The sequence below is a fragment of the Ranitomeya imitator genome, chromosome 5 (genome assembly GCF_032444005.1).
Source record: "Ranitomeya imitator isolate aRanImi1 chromosome 5, aRanImi1.pri, whole genome shotgun sequence".
Lineage (NCBI taxonomy): Eukaryota > Metazoa > Chordata > Amphibia > Anura > Dendrobatidae > Ranitomeya > Ranitomeya imitator.
The window spans coordinates 356,699,326-356,712,695 of record NC_091286.1 but is presented as its reverse complement, the minus strand read 5'-3'; the positions used below and the strand labels follow the sequence as shown (position 1 = coordinate 356,712,695).

Sequence of the window (13,370 nt, the reverse complement as noted above, 5' to 3'; positions counted from 1 at the left end):
CTCCTCTACATCACAAGCTGCTTTTATTTGCTACTTTTATAATAAGACCTTGTTGATTTCTAATGCCCGTGGTTTCGCCTGCTAGGTGGTTAGTAAGACATGGGGGAATCAAAGGGCCAGGCTTGTAGAAGCAAGAATCGAAATGAGCCGTTCTGTAGTAAGATATTTCTTCTCATAAGCTTCACAGTGGCTCAACAGGTCACCTCTGTTTCTGCTTGCTGAGAGTTGACTGAGGATTTTTCCCATGTCTGTGCCAATTAACTAACTTTTCTCATTTTCTAACATTATCCTTATAAGGAACCAGAAATACTTCTGTAAAAATAAGTAATTTGTGCTTATCACATTCCATTTGACGTATGTAATTTACAAATGCGATTTCGAAGATGATCGTTCAAACCTCTATCTTCATTCTAATCTTTTTGAAGGAATTTTCTTGTATATTTGAAAAATTTGAGATGCTTAATATGTAATATGTCTGCAGCCGAGTATTTTTCTTCTCACTGTAAAGTAAAACTTTATATTTACACCCACACAGCTAATCCCTTATTAGAAGCCTTTGGAAATGCAAAGACTGTCCGCAATAACAACAGTAGTCGCTTTGGAAAATTTGTAGAAATTCACTTTAATGAAAAGGTACGTATTAGACATTGGACTACAAATTCAGTTTTGGTCAAGTTATATCATTTTTTTCCTCTCCATCTCAAATTCGTCCTTCTTTAAGGTGTGCTGTGCAGAGCTTGCTTCTTCTAGAATGCAATAACCAAGAGGCATCCATGGAGTGACTAATGATGTCACGGTATTACCAGGGCTTCCAAATGCCTAGCAGTGGGATTTTTATTCATATAGGGCTAGGTGTATCAGGATATTTCTGGTTTGAGGCCTTCACCTGATCCTGACACAACAGGACAGGACTTTTAAGAGTTGTGGATGAATACGTTTTGTTATGTCAACCTGTTGCATGCAATCATAGCAGATTGGGTGAGTATTGCATGTGGAAAATTGCCACCATGAAATGTCAGAACTACAGGAGCTTGGGCCTTCTGTATTATTACGGATTCACATAAGCATGGGCGATACGGTGAATTGACCTGTCACTGTATAGCCATTACATGAGAAATTGATTAAATTTGTCCTGCAGGAAAGATACTTAAAGGGTTGGCTTGTTCCCTAAAATGTCCTTTACAAATTCGGTATATATTTCAACAAAATAATCACTTTTGTAATTTGCTTTATTATAAAATACTCTGCACTTCTTGCTATCCTGCTACCACCTAAATGTGTTTTTTTTACTTCATTGCCTGTGATGTTTTATGTAAGAGAAGTCTCAAATGAGGGGTCATCAAAATGTTGGTGCTGCAGTCACTTGCCCGTAGCGTCTATAACCTGGAACATAACGTCATCACAGAGCGGGGCTACGGTCCCTTACTACCTCTCTGAAGATGTCCTGGATCTATTGCACTGATAGAAGCTGTGTGAGAAGATACTGAGGCGCCGACGCTCTGCTTCTGTCCCCACCAGCTGCAGCTTCTTATTGTGAAACAAGATGTCATCAGGGGGCAGTGATAGAAGCAGGGTGAGTGCCAGGAGTGTTGCCTCTCATCTTCTATCACCAGCCTCAAAAGAATAGTCATCAGTGGATGGTGCCGGTCTCACTCTCTCTACTTCAAACACCACCCTCTGATGATGATTAGTTTGAGGGCGATGATAAAAACTTTGGGGAAACGCTGTTGTCACTCACCCTGCTTCTATCACCATCCCTTGATGACATTTCCTTTCATGGTAAGAACCTGTGGCTCGTAGGGACAGAAGCAAGAGTACTGGCACCTCAGTATCTTCTCCAACATCTTCTATTGGTGCCATGGATTCAGGGCATCTTCAGTGGGCAGCGATGTAAAAAAAAATTAAAGTAAGTGACTGCAGCGGCATCCAGGGAAGTGAGTGCAGCTTTTTGATTACTTTGTTTGAGAATTCTCTCAAATGAAATGTCACAGGGGTTGATGTAAAAAAAAAAAAAAAAAAAACACATTTACAGATTAACTGTATAGGGAGAAGTGTAGGGTATTTTAGAATAATGCTAATTACAAAAGTGCTTTGGGTGTCACAATAGATATGTATAAAGGACATTTTCGGTAATTGATCAACCCTTTAAAGCAGACCAACTGTCTTGAGAATGCAGTCCAGTCTGCAGGCAGCATGCTATACTGAGCATGGATAATTTTGTGGAAAGAGTTTCAGTATAAGGCTATGTTCACACCTAGGAAGGGGGCTGCGGGTTCTCCCGTGGATTTTCCCGCAGCGGATTTGATAAATCTGCAAGGCAAACCCGCTGCGGTTATCCCTGCAGATTTATCGCGGTTTGTGTTACGGGTTCCGCTGCGGGATTTACTCCTACTATTGATGCTGCATATGCAGCAATATGCAGCATCAATAGTAATGTTAAAAATAATAAAAACAATGGTTATACTCACCCTCTGACATCCCGATCTCCTCGGCGCTGCAGGCGGCGGTCCGGTTCAAAAGATGCTGTGCGAGAAGGACCTTCGTGACGTCACGGTCATGTGACCGCGACGTCACCGCAGGTCCTGGTTGCATAGCAAATCTGAGACCGGACAGCCGCGTGCAGCGCTCAGAGGTGAATATAGCATTATTTTTTATTATAATTCTTTTTTTTCCTATCGCCACGACAGCACCCCTACGAGAGAGGGGATCCGCCCACCTTCCGGACAGGAACCTACAGGATTTAAAGGGGCGGTCCCCCTCATCACTCCAGTTTGGGTTCCTGTCCGGACGGCGGGAGCCTGCAGGCAGTCTTACCCGGGCCTCCATGCCTCCGCGCGGTATCTTCTAGGAACTGCGGAATCGGGGGCTCGGAAGCAGCGTCGGGGGTGTCCTGCGTGCAGACCACCCCTCGTCTGGCCATGAGGAGCGCGTCCCAGGAGTCGGGCAGTGCCGTCCTGGTCCGCGGTTGAGTGCGGTGTGCAGCGTCCACACCGGCGCTGGTGAACCCGGAAGTAGTTGGTACGCTTCCGGGGTAAGCCGGGGGAGGAGCGCTGCAGCTCTGTAAAAGAGCGGCGCCTATGGTAGGAGGCGCGCAGCCATGTCCTCAGTAGGGGACGCCGAGCACCCTCATGGAGAGGGAACGGAACAGCGCAGTAAGAGCGGTAGCGGCCGCTCAAGGAGAAGCAGCAGCAGCGTGGTACGGGGGCAGCAGCGTGCGAGCGCCCCAGCGTCACATTTGGATCCTACTCCTCCAGAACCGGTATTCACAGAATCAGCCTTATGGTGAGTGTTAAATCAGACACCTGGTGCTGATATGGTCTGTTATTTGTGCTTTGTTTTAGGGGAAAAAGACCACTAAATCTAAGCACAAGCAATGTGCTCTATGCATGACTCCAATGCCTGACAGTTATACCAAAAGGCTGTGTCAGGCTTGCATATCTCAGACCTTAGAAGAGGAAGCTCCCCTTCGGTCATCAGACCTTAGAGCGGTCATCAGGGAGGAAATTAGCTATTCCCTTAGAGGCAGCCGCCAGGAAAGGTCGGGCAGGGACATATCGCCAGGATCTAGTCTGTCCCTGCAAGAAGGGGAATGTTCCCGATCTTCATCTCCATCCTCCTCAGATGAAGAGGGAAGGCCTTGTTTCTCGGTGGACAACATGGACATGTTAGTTAAAGGAGTCCGAGCTACCATGGGTGTTGCAGAGAGCAAGGAACCAAGGTCCGCACAGGACATAATGTTTGCGGGCTTGAGCCAGAGGAGTCGTAAGGCGTTCCCGGTGGTGGATACGGTTAAGACTCTTATAAAGAGAGAATGGGATAAACAGGATAAAGGTTTCCTTCCGTCATCAGCCAAAAGAAGGTATCCCTTTGAAGATAATGAGCTGGCAGAGTGGATGAAAGTCCCGAAAGTGGATGCAGCGGTGGCTTCTACGTCTAAAGCCGGTACTTTGCCGCTGGAGGACGTGGGCCTTCTGAAAGATCCGTCAGATAGGAAGGCGGACATGTTTTTGAGAAAAGTATGGGAATCAACTGCGGGGGCGTTCAAACCTGCTATCTCTAGCACGTGTACGGCTAGATCTGTCATGGTGTGGATATCCCAACTGGAAGAACAGCTGAAGTCCAAGGTGCCCAGAGACAAGATGTTGAACTCACTTTCGCAAATACGGGAAGTGGTGGCGTATTTAGCGGATGCGTCAGTGGATTCTTTAAAATTGGCGGCAAGATCAGCAGGTCTCTCAAACGCTGCTCGCCGAGCCCTATGGCTTAAGACCTGGAAAGGGGATGCCCAGGCGAAAGCTAAACTATGTACAATACCGTGTAGGGGTGAGTACCTGTTTGGCCTGGTATTGGATGATATCCTAGCTAAGGCTGAGGATAGGAAGAAAGGTTTTCCTAAAGCTTTCAATCCTACCTTTAGGAATACCTTCAGGAGACGCTTCCAATACCGAAGACCTTACCACAACCGAGACTGGGAACCATCAGACCCAAAAAAGAAAGGTTCGGACTTTAATGCTTCATCATCTTCCTCAAGAAGAAGAAGAAATTATCGTTAATAAAGATCTTCCAGTAGGGGGCAGGTTAAAATTCTTCTATGCTCAGTGGGCCAAAATAACTTCGAGCAATTGGGTTCTGGGTATAATTAATTCAGGGTTAAAATTAGAGTTCCGGGAAAGACCTTCTGAATTTTATATCTTGACTGCCCCTGATTCCTTAGACCAACAAAAGGCCCTTGAAAAAGAGGTCAAAATGTTAAGACGGAAGAAAGTCATAGTGGAGGTTCCAAAACATCAACAGGGGAAAGGGTTCTATTCCCCTTTATTTTTAATCTCCAAGCCAGATGGATCCTTTCGAACCATCATAAACTTACGGAGATTGAACAAACATCTAGAGTATCATGCCTTTAAGATGGAATCTATTAAAACGGCAACTAAACTTCTCTTTCCCAGATGTTATATGACAGTCCTGGATTTAAAAGATGCGTATTACCATCTGCCCATTCACCAGGATCATCAACAATTCCTCAGAATGGCGGTGCGCTTAAACGACCAGGTCAGACACTTTCAGTTTGCTGCAATGCCCTTTGGTCTATCTATGGCACCGAGGGTGTTTACTAAAGTCATGGCAGAAGTAATGGCCTATGTCAGGGAACAGGATACGTTAATTATACCCTACTTGGATGACTTCCTGGTAGTGGGGAATTCCTTTTGCCAGTGTAGTACTCGCCTAAATCATGTAATATCTTCCTTACAGGACTTGGGTTGGATAGTCAATATGGAGAAGTCAAGACTCGAACCATCAACAACTCAGACTTTCCTAGGTATTCTGCTGGATTCGGAAGTGCAACAATATTTCCTTCCGGAAGAGAAAAAGCAGAGGATTGTGCACAAAGTCAGTACGGTAACAAGGAAGCCAGATCTGACTTTAAGAGACGCTATGTCCCTTCTGGGATCCCTAACGTCCTGCATACCAGCCGTCCAGTGGGCTCAATTCCACACTCGAGTGTTGCAGGCCCAAGTCTTGGATACAGAGAGGAGTCTTCAAGGGCAATTAGGCGGAAGACTCAGGCTGTCCACCGCCACTCTACACAGTCTGAGATGGTGGTTAAACAGAAGACATTTAGGGAAAGGAGTACGCTGGAGTGTAGTACCAGACAACACGGTCACAACCGATGCCAGTCCAATAGGTTGGGGAGCTCACATAGGAGATGTCTGGACTCAAGGGCAATGGTCTCTCTTAGAGGCTCAAGAGTCCTCAAACTGGAAAGAGCTCACGGCAGTAAAGAAGGCCTTACTCAGGTTGCTTCCATCTCTGCAGGATTCACATGTAAGAGTTCAGACAGACAACACAACAGTAGTGGTGTATCTCAACCATCAAGGGGGTACAAGGTCAAGATCCCTAATGAACACCGCCACAGACATACTCGAAATAGCCGAAGCCCACTTTCGCTCTCTATCAGCTGTTCACATTCAGGGAGAGCTCAACACAGAGGCAGATTACCTCAGCCGTCATTCTCTACGTCAGGGAGAATGGGTTCTAGATCGACGGGTGTTCAGACAGATAGTAGACCTGTGGGGATTGCCCGTTATCGATCTATTCGCAACGAGAGAGAACAGGCAGACCAGGAAGTTCGCTTCTCTTCGGGTGGCGGACAAGCCCTGTATAATAGACTCCCTTCAAATACACTGGGATTTCCCTCTGGCTTACGCGTTCCCCCCAATGTGTCTGATCCCGATAGTCCTCAGGAAGATCAGGGAGGAGAGGGCGAGAGTGATCCTGATTGCCCCCTTTTGGCCCAGGAGGGCATGGTTCTCGTTACTCAGGGCAATGTCTGTGTCCGACCCCTGGGTACTGCCGTCCAGCCCGGAGCTTCTTTCTCAGGGTCCGTTCAGTCACCTCAATGTGGAATCCCTGCATCTGACGGCGTGGAATTTGAGAGGGAGTTATTGAGGAGAAGAGGGTTTTCAGAGGCTCTCATATCTACCCTTTTAAACAGCCGGAAAGAAGTTACCACTAAAATTTATGCTAAAACTTGGAAAAAGTTCCTTGCCTTCTACCAAAATCCCTTTTCTGGCAAGGTCCCAATTCCGGCTATACTGGAGTTTTTACAGAAAGGCCGGGAATTGGGTTTGGCGGTAAATACCCTTAGAGTCCAAGTATCAGCTTTGGGAGCGTTATATAACGGTGATGTGGCGGGAAATAGATGGATTTCCCGATTTATCAGGGCCACTGAACGTAGTAAACCAGTGTATGTTCCTGGATTACCACCATGGGATTTGAATTTGGTTTTAGACGCCTTAACAGAACCCCCCCTTTGAGCCATTAGATTCTGTCTCCATAAAAAGTTTAACCTTAAAAACAGCCTTCCTAGTAGCCCTGACCTCTGCTAGGAGAGTGAGTGACTTACAAGCTTTGTCGATAGATCCTCCTTATTTAATGGTCTTTCAGAACAGGGTATTGTTAAAACCAGACCCAGCATACCTACCAAAAGTAGCTTCCAAATTTCATAGAAGTCAGGAAATAATTTTACCATCTTTCTGTGACAATCCGAATTCAGCTGACGAGCAGAAATATCACATGTTAGATGTCAGAAGAACTCTATTAGAATATCTACACAAGACAGAACCATGGAGGCAGAGTAGGGCTCTGTTTGTTTCCTTTCAGAATCCAAGGAAAGGGGCGAGTGTAACAAAAGCGTCTATCGCCAGATGGATAAGAGATGCCATTTATCTTGCTTATCCTGCTAAAGGCCAGACACCACCAGTTGGCATCAGGGTCCACTCCATTCGAGCCATGGCCTCATCCTGGGCGGAAAGAGCGGACGTCTCCATAGACGTAATATGTAAGGCGGCAACGTGGTCATCTCCTTCCACCTTTTATAGACATTATCGCCTTGATTTATCTTCAGAGGCCAATTTAGTTTTTGGCCGTACAGTACTTAGTGCTGTAGTCCCTCCCAGGTGATTGATCTTTGAAAATCTCTCGTAGGGGTGCTGTCGTGGCGATAGGAAAACCAGTTTTTACGTACTGGTAATAGGATTTTACGGAGCCACGACAGCACCCGCACATTCCCCCCCGTAGTTATTCACTGGTTTCTGCACCCTTTGGGGAAAGTGTGCTTGTTAAAAAATCACTCTTTAGAAGGTGATGGATTTAGTAATGTTTAAGTATATATGTTTATGTACTAACTCAATGGCGGTGTCCCTTATACTCTGAAACACAAACTGGAGTGGTGAGGGGGACCGCCCCTTTAAATCCTGTAGGTTCCTGTCCGGAAGGTGGGCGGATCCCCTCTCTCGTAGGGGTGCTGTCGTGGCTCCGTAAAATCCTATTACCGGTATGTAAAAACCGGTTTTTGACCCACAAATATGGTTCCCGGGGCCTGGAGTAGAGTCTCCTCTCCTCGACCCCGGGTACCACCCGCACATTATCCGCTTACTTCCCGCATGGTGGGCACAGCCCCATGCGGAAAGTAAGCGGATAAATGCATTCCTATGGGTGCAGGATCGCTGCGATTCTGCACAAAGAAGTGACATGCTGCGGGTTGTAAACCGCTGCGTTCCCGCGCGGTTTTTCCCGCTGCATGTGCACAGCGGTTTGCGGTTTCCATAGGGTTTACAGGTTACTGTAAACGCTATGGAAACTGCTGCGGACCCGCAGCTGCAAAATCGCCACGGTTCCACGGTAAAAACCGCAAGTGTGAACATGGCCTAAGGGCTCACTCACGAGCCTATAACATGGGCAAGTGCTTTCTGATGTTATGTTGAGTTATGAGGAGAAATGTAAAGTTAGGCAACACCGAAATTCACACTTTTTCCGAACTGTGAAAATCAATTAAAAAAAAAAAAACTAGAATTTTTTTTTCTTCACATTTTGCATTCTCTGACACAATTACCAAATAACAAAATCTCAAAAGAATTAAAACTAGAGAGGTAAAAATCATTGGTTCACTTGACATGGAATGACCCTACAGTATATTGCATAGCACCCGGCCCAGTGTTATATTATGGGGCAGTGCTGATCTGTGATTTTTTTTTTTCTCATGCCGATTCGGCATGAGAACGCAATGCATCATACAGCTGGTGCAGCCGAGAATCAGCTCACACCCATTCAAATCTATAGGTGCCTGTGAAATATCGGTCTGCACTCAGATGCCATCAGAGTGCGCTTGAATGTACACACTTAGAGACAATGGAGAAATTAAGTTCTTTGTCCTCACCGGTGCTGCATGAGAAATTCGGATCACACTCAGATGGCACTCAGATTAATCTCTGACAGAGTGGCCTGAAATAGATGCCAAGGACACCTACCCAAATGTTTTTCTCCTTTAAATCTCTGCTAAATCCGGGCTTTTCAGTTAAGCGGACGATCCCAATCATTTTCTGCACACCTGTGCAAGGAAAGTTGTCTGTCCCCGGGTAGGACCGCCCTCTTGACTCTGAAGCTCAGAGAAGGAAGAAATATAAGTGAATAAAAGCTGGGTTATGCCGTATCTTCTACCACGTAACCAAATCGCTCTGACCTTCCCCTCCTGCATATAGCACATTGTCTGCGGATAGGAAAGGATTTTCGATTTGACAGGTTTACTTTAGATAGAATAAACTATTGATTATATCATTTTTTGTGTTAAATATATATAAAAAAACTGGCTTTTTTTTACATAGCACAATCTTTATTAACAATAAAAATCCCCCCCCCCAGGCATTGTAAATGTACATAGCTCCATTAGACCCCCAGGTCAGCTGGGACATCACCTCTTGTGATTCCTGTGTTGTCAGCCCTGAGTTGAGGTTATTGGGGTCTGTTCACAAGTTGTCTTTTTGCGTCTGTATAAACACAGCATTTTTTAGTAACAGCAGAGTGAATGAGATTTCATGTTTTTTGGGTTTTTTTATATTCAGCATGTTAATTCTTACAGAATTTCTGCAGCGTTTTTCACACATTCAACTGATTATGCAACTAAAATTGCATAATAAATGCATGCAGCTGATATTTGTAGGTCTGTGCTTAATTCAACATTCCAGAGGGCATGCGATTTCCGGGATTGATGAATGTGTCGCTATCTGCTTGCTGTGCTTAGATTTGACTTTCAGCTTTTGTTAGGTAGGAAAAATGGGAACCGTAATGCGTATTGTCCTATCTTCAGAAAAGCAATTTATTAAGGACAGAGATGATTAACAAAAGAGAGGGAATATATCTATTATGTCTCCATCTATTGTGCTTTGTGTGCAGCGTGAGCATTGGTATAAGCCCACCGTAGGTCTGGGAGATGCTCACAGGGCATTAAGGAGCATTTTCCCTGCATGACAACGTGAACAAGCTTTCCTAGGAAACCTAATTTCAGAATAATCGCAAAATGCTCATTCTTCAGGTCAAATGAACTTTTGGTTTGCCCAAAAGATCCTCATTCTCGGCAGCATGTCTTCCTGTGTAAACAGGACCTGCACTGCCGAGAGCAACAGTAGACTATGTAGACTGAATGATCTATTCCGGATCCTTCATGAGTATCTGAAGTGAGGTTTTATTGTGAAAACCGGCTATTAAACTATAATGGCCAATTAGCTTAGTTAAACAGACCTTTATCTGTTTGCTTTTTGTAATTAACTCACTAAATTTGGCCCATTCTGCCGATTACTTTGTGTACATGGGCCTCTTGATACTCCAAGGATGGAAGATGCAGACCAGGTGGTGGTTTCTCCTACCTTAACCATGAAAAGGTTGTCTGGGGGTACTCATTTCAGCAGCACCGAAAGGTGATTGGTGCTGGTGACATTGTGTCTCCACATATTTGCTTGGATGAATCCATGATCAACACGTATTGCCCATGTGTTCTAGTCTAATAAGTAGGACAGGTGCGCACTTCCCAGCAGATATGTTAAGACACCAAGTCATCGGCACTGCTTATTTAGTGATGAGCGAGTATGCTCGTTACTCGAGTTTCTCCCGAGTATGCTTGGGTGGTGTCCGAGTATTTCAGCGTGCTTGGAGATTAAGTTTATGTCTCCGTAGCTGCATGATTTGCGGCTGCTAGACAGCCTGAATACATTTGGGGATTGCCTGTTTGTTAGGGAATCCCCACATCTATTCAAGCTGTCTAGCAGCTGCAAATCATGCAGCTGCGGGGACCCAAACATAATCAACGATCACGCCCAAAATACTCGGAGACCACCCAAGCATACTCGGAGAAACTCGAGTAACGAGGACACTCGCTCATCCCTACTGCTTATCTCTTTATGAAAAAGAGCGAGACACCAGACTATTTCTCTATTCCTACCTTGAAGACATCCATGCTCGGCTGAGTTGACTGTACATTCAGAAGATATACGGTTGTTGGCTAAACAAGCTTTTAACTGATCATTGTAAAACTGCACGACCAAACTAAAGTCCCCCATATACAGGACACAAAATTCAGCCGAACCGGATCGGCCAACAGTCTGTGTCTGGAGATCCTCATGACTCCCTCCGACAGATATTGGGGACAATGGATCCAGCCATTGGAATTTCAAAGCCCAATTCTTTCTGCAGCTCTTCCACAGATCATCCAGGAATACATGGCTGAGTATTGGGAAGTCAAAAGAGATATATATCAGTCAAATAATGTTTATGGGGCCATAAGGTCTCCAATATCATAATATTATAATGAGATTGGGTAATATTATTTCTGACCATACTGCAGGGAGAACACTGGCGCTTGTAATTTGTTTTTATTCATGTCCCTCAGAACTCTTATCAATCACTTCTTGGCATCTAACCAGATGGAACCATGACTATTCTTGTATTATTATCACCACAGTGATAAATGTAGGCTTCATATAAAGCTGATAAAAAAACACAAAGGGATGAGGAGATATAACTGTTTTTCACCTTTCTGTGACCTTTCTCCTGAATTTGCTTCTGCAGTTTGAGGTGACAACCTTTAATATTGTCAAAACTGATCTCCCGATCTACCCTTTCCAAATAAATAGAAAACAAATACTGTGTGTGATCCCCAGTGTCCCAGGTATAGGTGTGCAATCACAGAAAAGGTTATCCCACTGCTGAGTGCACTTTATGGAGGACCCAACTCTGATAATGAGAGTAACCTTTTCCAGCCGAATGACACCAGGCGTCCATGAGATCAGCTATGTAATGTGCTTTCTACACTCATTCTTCAGGCTCAGTGGTTTGGGCAAGACGTAGAAGAAAAATATATTCTTTGTGTTACGTGACACCTTGTATCCAGTAACGTGCCTTCCATGGGGATCAATGCCTATTATATCTGTGTATGTTCTATGGGTGGTTGGTTCCAGCTAGACTTTATAGTCTTGTAAACTTTTTATATTATTTTACAGATATTTCTTTCTTTCATTTAATAATTGCGATTTTTGATTTCCATTTATTTTTTATTACCTTTTTAATTGATTATTGATTTTTTTTTTCCTCCTAGTATTCTGTGGTAGGGGGATTTGTGTCGCACTATCTTCTGGAAAAGTCTCGAATCTGCGTGCAAGGACAAGACGAGAGGAATTACCATATCTTCTACAGGTTATGTGCCGGTGCACCAGAAGAAATTCGTCAGAAGCTTTTTTTGAGTTCCCCTGATAACTTTAGAGTATGTATAACTAATGTGCACAGCTTGCATGTGTGACTCTTACTTCTAGATTGTATTCTAGGCATAGATGTGACAGGAGTTGGGAGCAGGCTGACTAACATGGCCGTGACTACTGATGTCACCGTGTGGATGCTGTGACCTCACTTGTCTAGGCCAAACTGGGTAGCTGTAATTAGATCAATGTTTTCCCTTAAGGCTGATAAATTGACTGTACTAAACTTCTGTGTTTGGACTGCGATATTTTTCATATCTTGATTGAGTTGGGTTAAATTGTATGGCAGAAATATACCAAATACCAATGAGTGTAGTTCCTCTTAAGCCACTTCAGAATTCTTTGACTTTTAGTGGTTTGGCAAAATTAAAACAACTTCAAAATACTGGTAGTATCGGCAATTAAATTAATGTTTGCTACCTGTCTATTGGCTTTTGTCCAGCCCATAACACCAGTAGAGGAAAAAAATACCAAATAGAAAATATATATAACTTAACTCATACTAGAAAATATATTACTGTTTATACTCGAGTATAAGCCGCCCCGAGTATAAGCCGACCCCCTTAATTTTGCAACAAAAAGCTGGGAAAACTTATTGACTCGAGTATAAGCCTAGGGTGGGAAATGCAGCAGCTACCGGTTAATGCCAAAAATAAAAATAGATACCAATAAGAGTAATATTAATTGAGACATCAGAAGGTTAAGTGTTTTTGAATATCCATATTGAATCAGGAGCCCCATATAATGCTCCATTCAGTTCATTATGGCCCCATAAGATTCTCCATATTAAAATATGCCCCATATAATGCTCCATACAGTTCTTTATGGCCCCATAAGATGCTCCATATACAAATATGCCCCATATAATGCTCCATGCAGTTCTTTATGGCCCCATAGATGTCCCGTATAATGCTCCATGCAGTTCTTTATGGCCCCATAGATGCCCCATATAATGCTCCATGCAGTTCTTTATGGCCCCATAGATGCCCCATATAATGCTCCATGCCCTTCATTATGGCCCCATAGATGCCCCATATAATGCTCCATGCAGTTCATTATGGCCCCATATAATGCTCCATGCAGTTTATTATGGCCCCATAGATGCCCCATATAATGCTCCATACAGTTCATTATGGCCCCATAGATGCTCCATATAAAACTGTGCCACATATAATGATCCATAACGTTCATTATTGCCCCATAGATGCTCCATATAAAACTGTGCCACATATAATAATAATAATAATCTTTATTTATATAGCGCCAACATATTCCACAGCGCTTTACAGT

The 13,370-nt window shown here is 44.1% G+C and overlaps 1 protein-coding gene across 6 annotated transcripts in view; it reads left to right on the top strand.

The window, feature by feature from the left end:
- Positions 1 to 13,370, top strand: part of MYO6 (myosin VI) — a 326,341-nt gene that overhangs the window by 112,607 nt on the left and 200,364 nt on the right. For all 6 annotated transcript variants that reach the window (XM_069726515.1, XM_069726516.1, XM_069726514.1 and 3 more), the window contains exons 8-9: positions 536 to 633; positions 11,924 to 12,088. In XM_069726515.1, the coding sequence (XP_069582616.1) occupies positions 536 to 633; positions 11,924 to 12,088 (263 nt within the window). The remainder of the gene's footprint in view (positions 1 to 535; positions 634 to 11,923; positions 12,089 to 13,370) is intronic.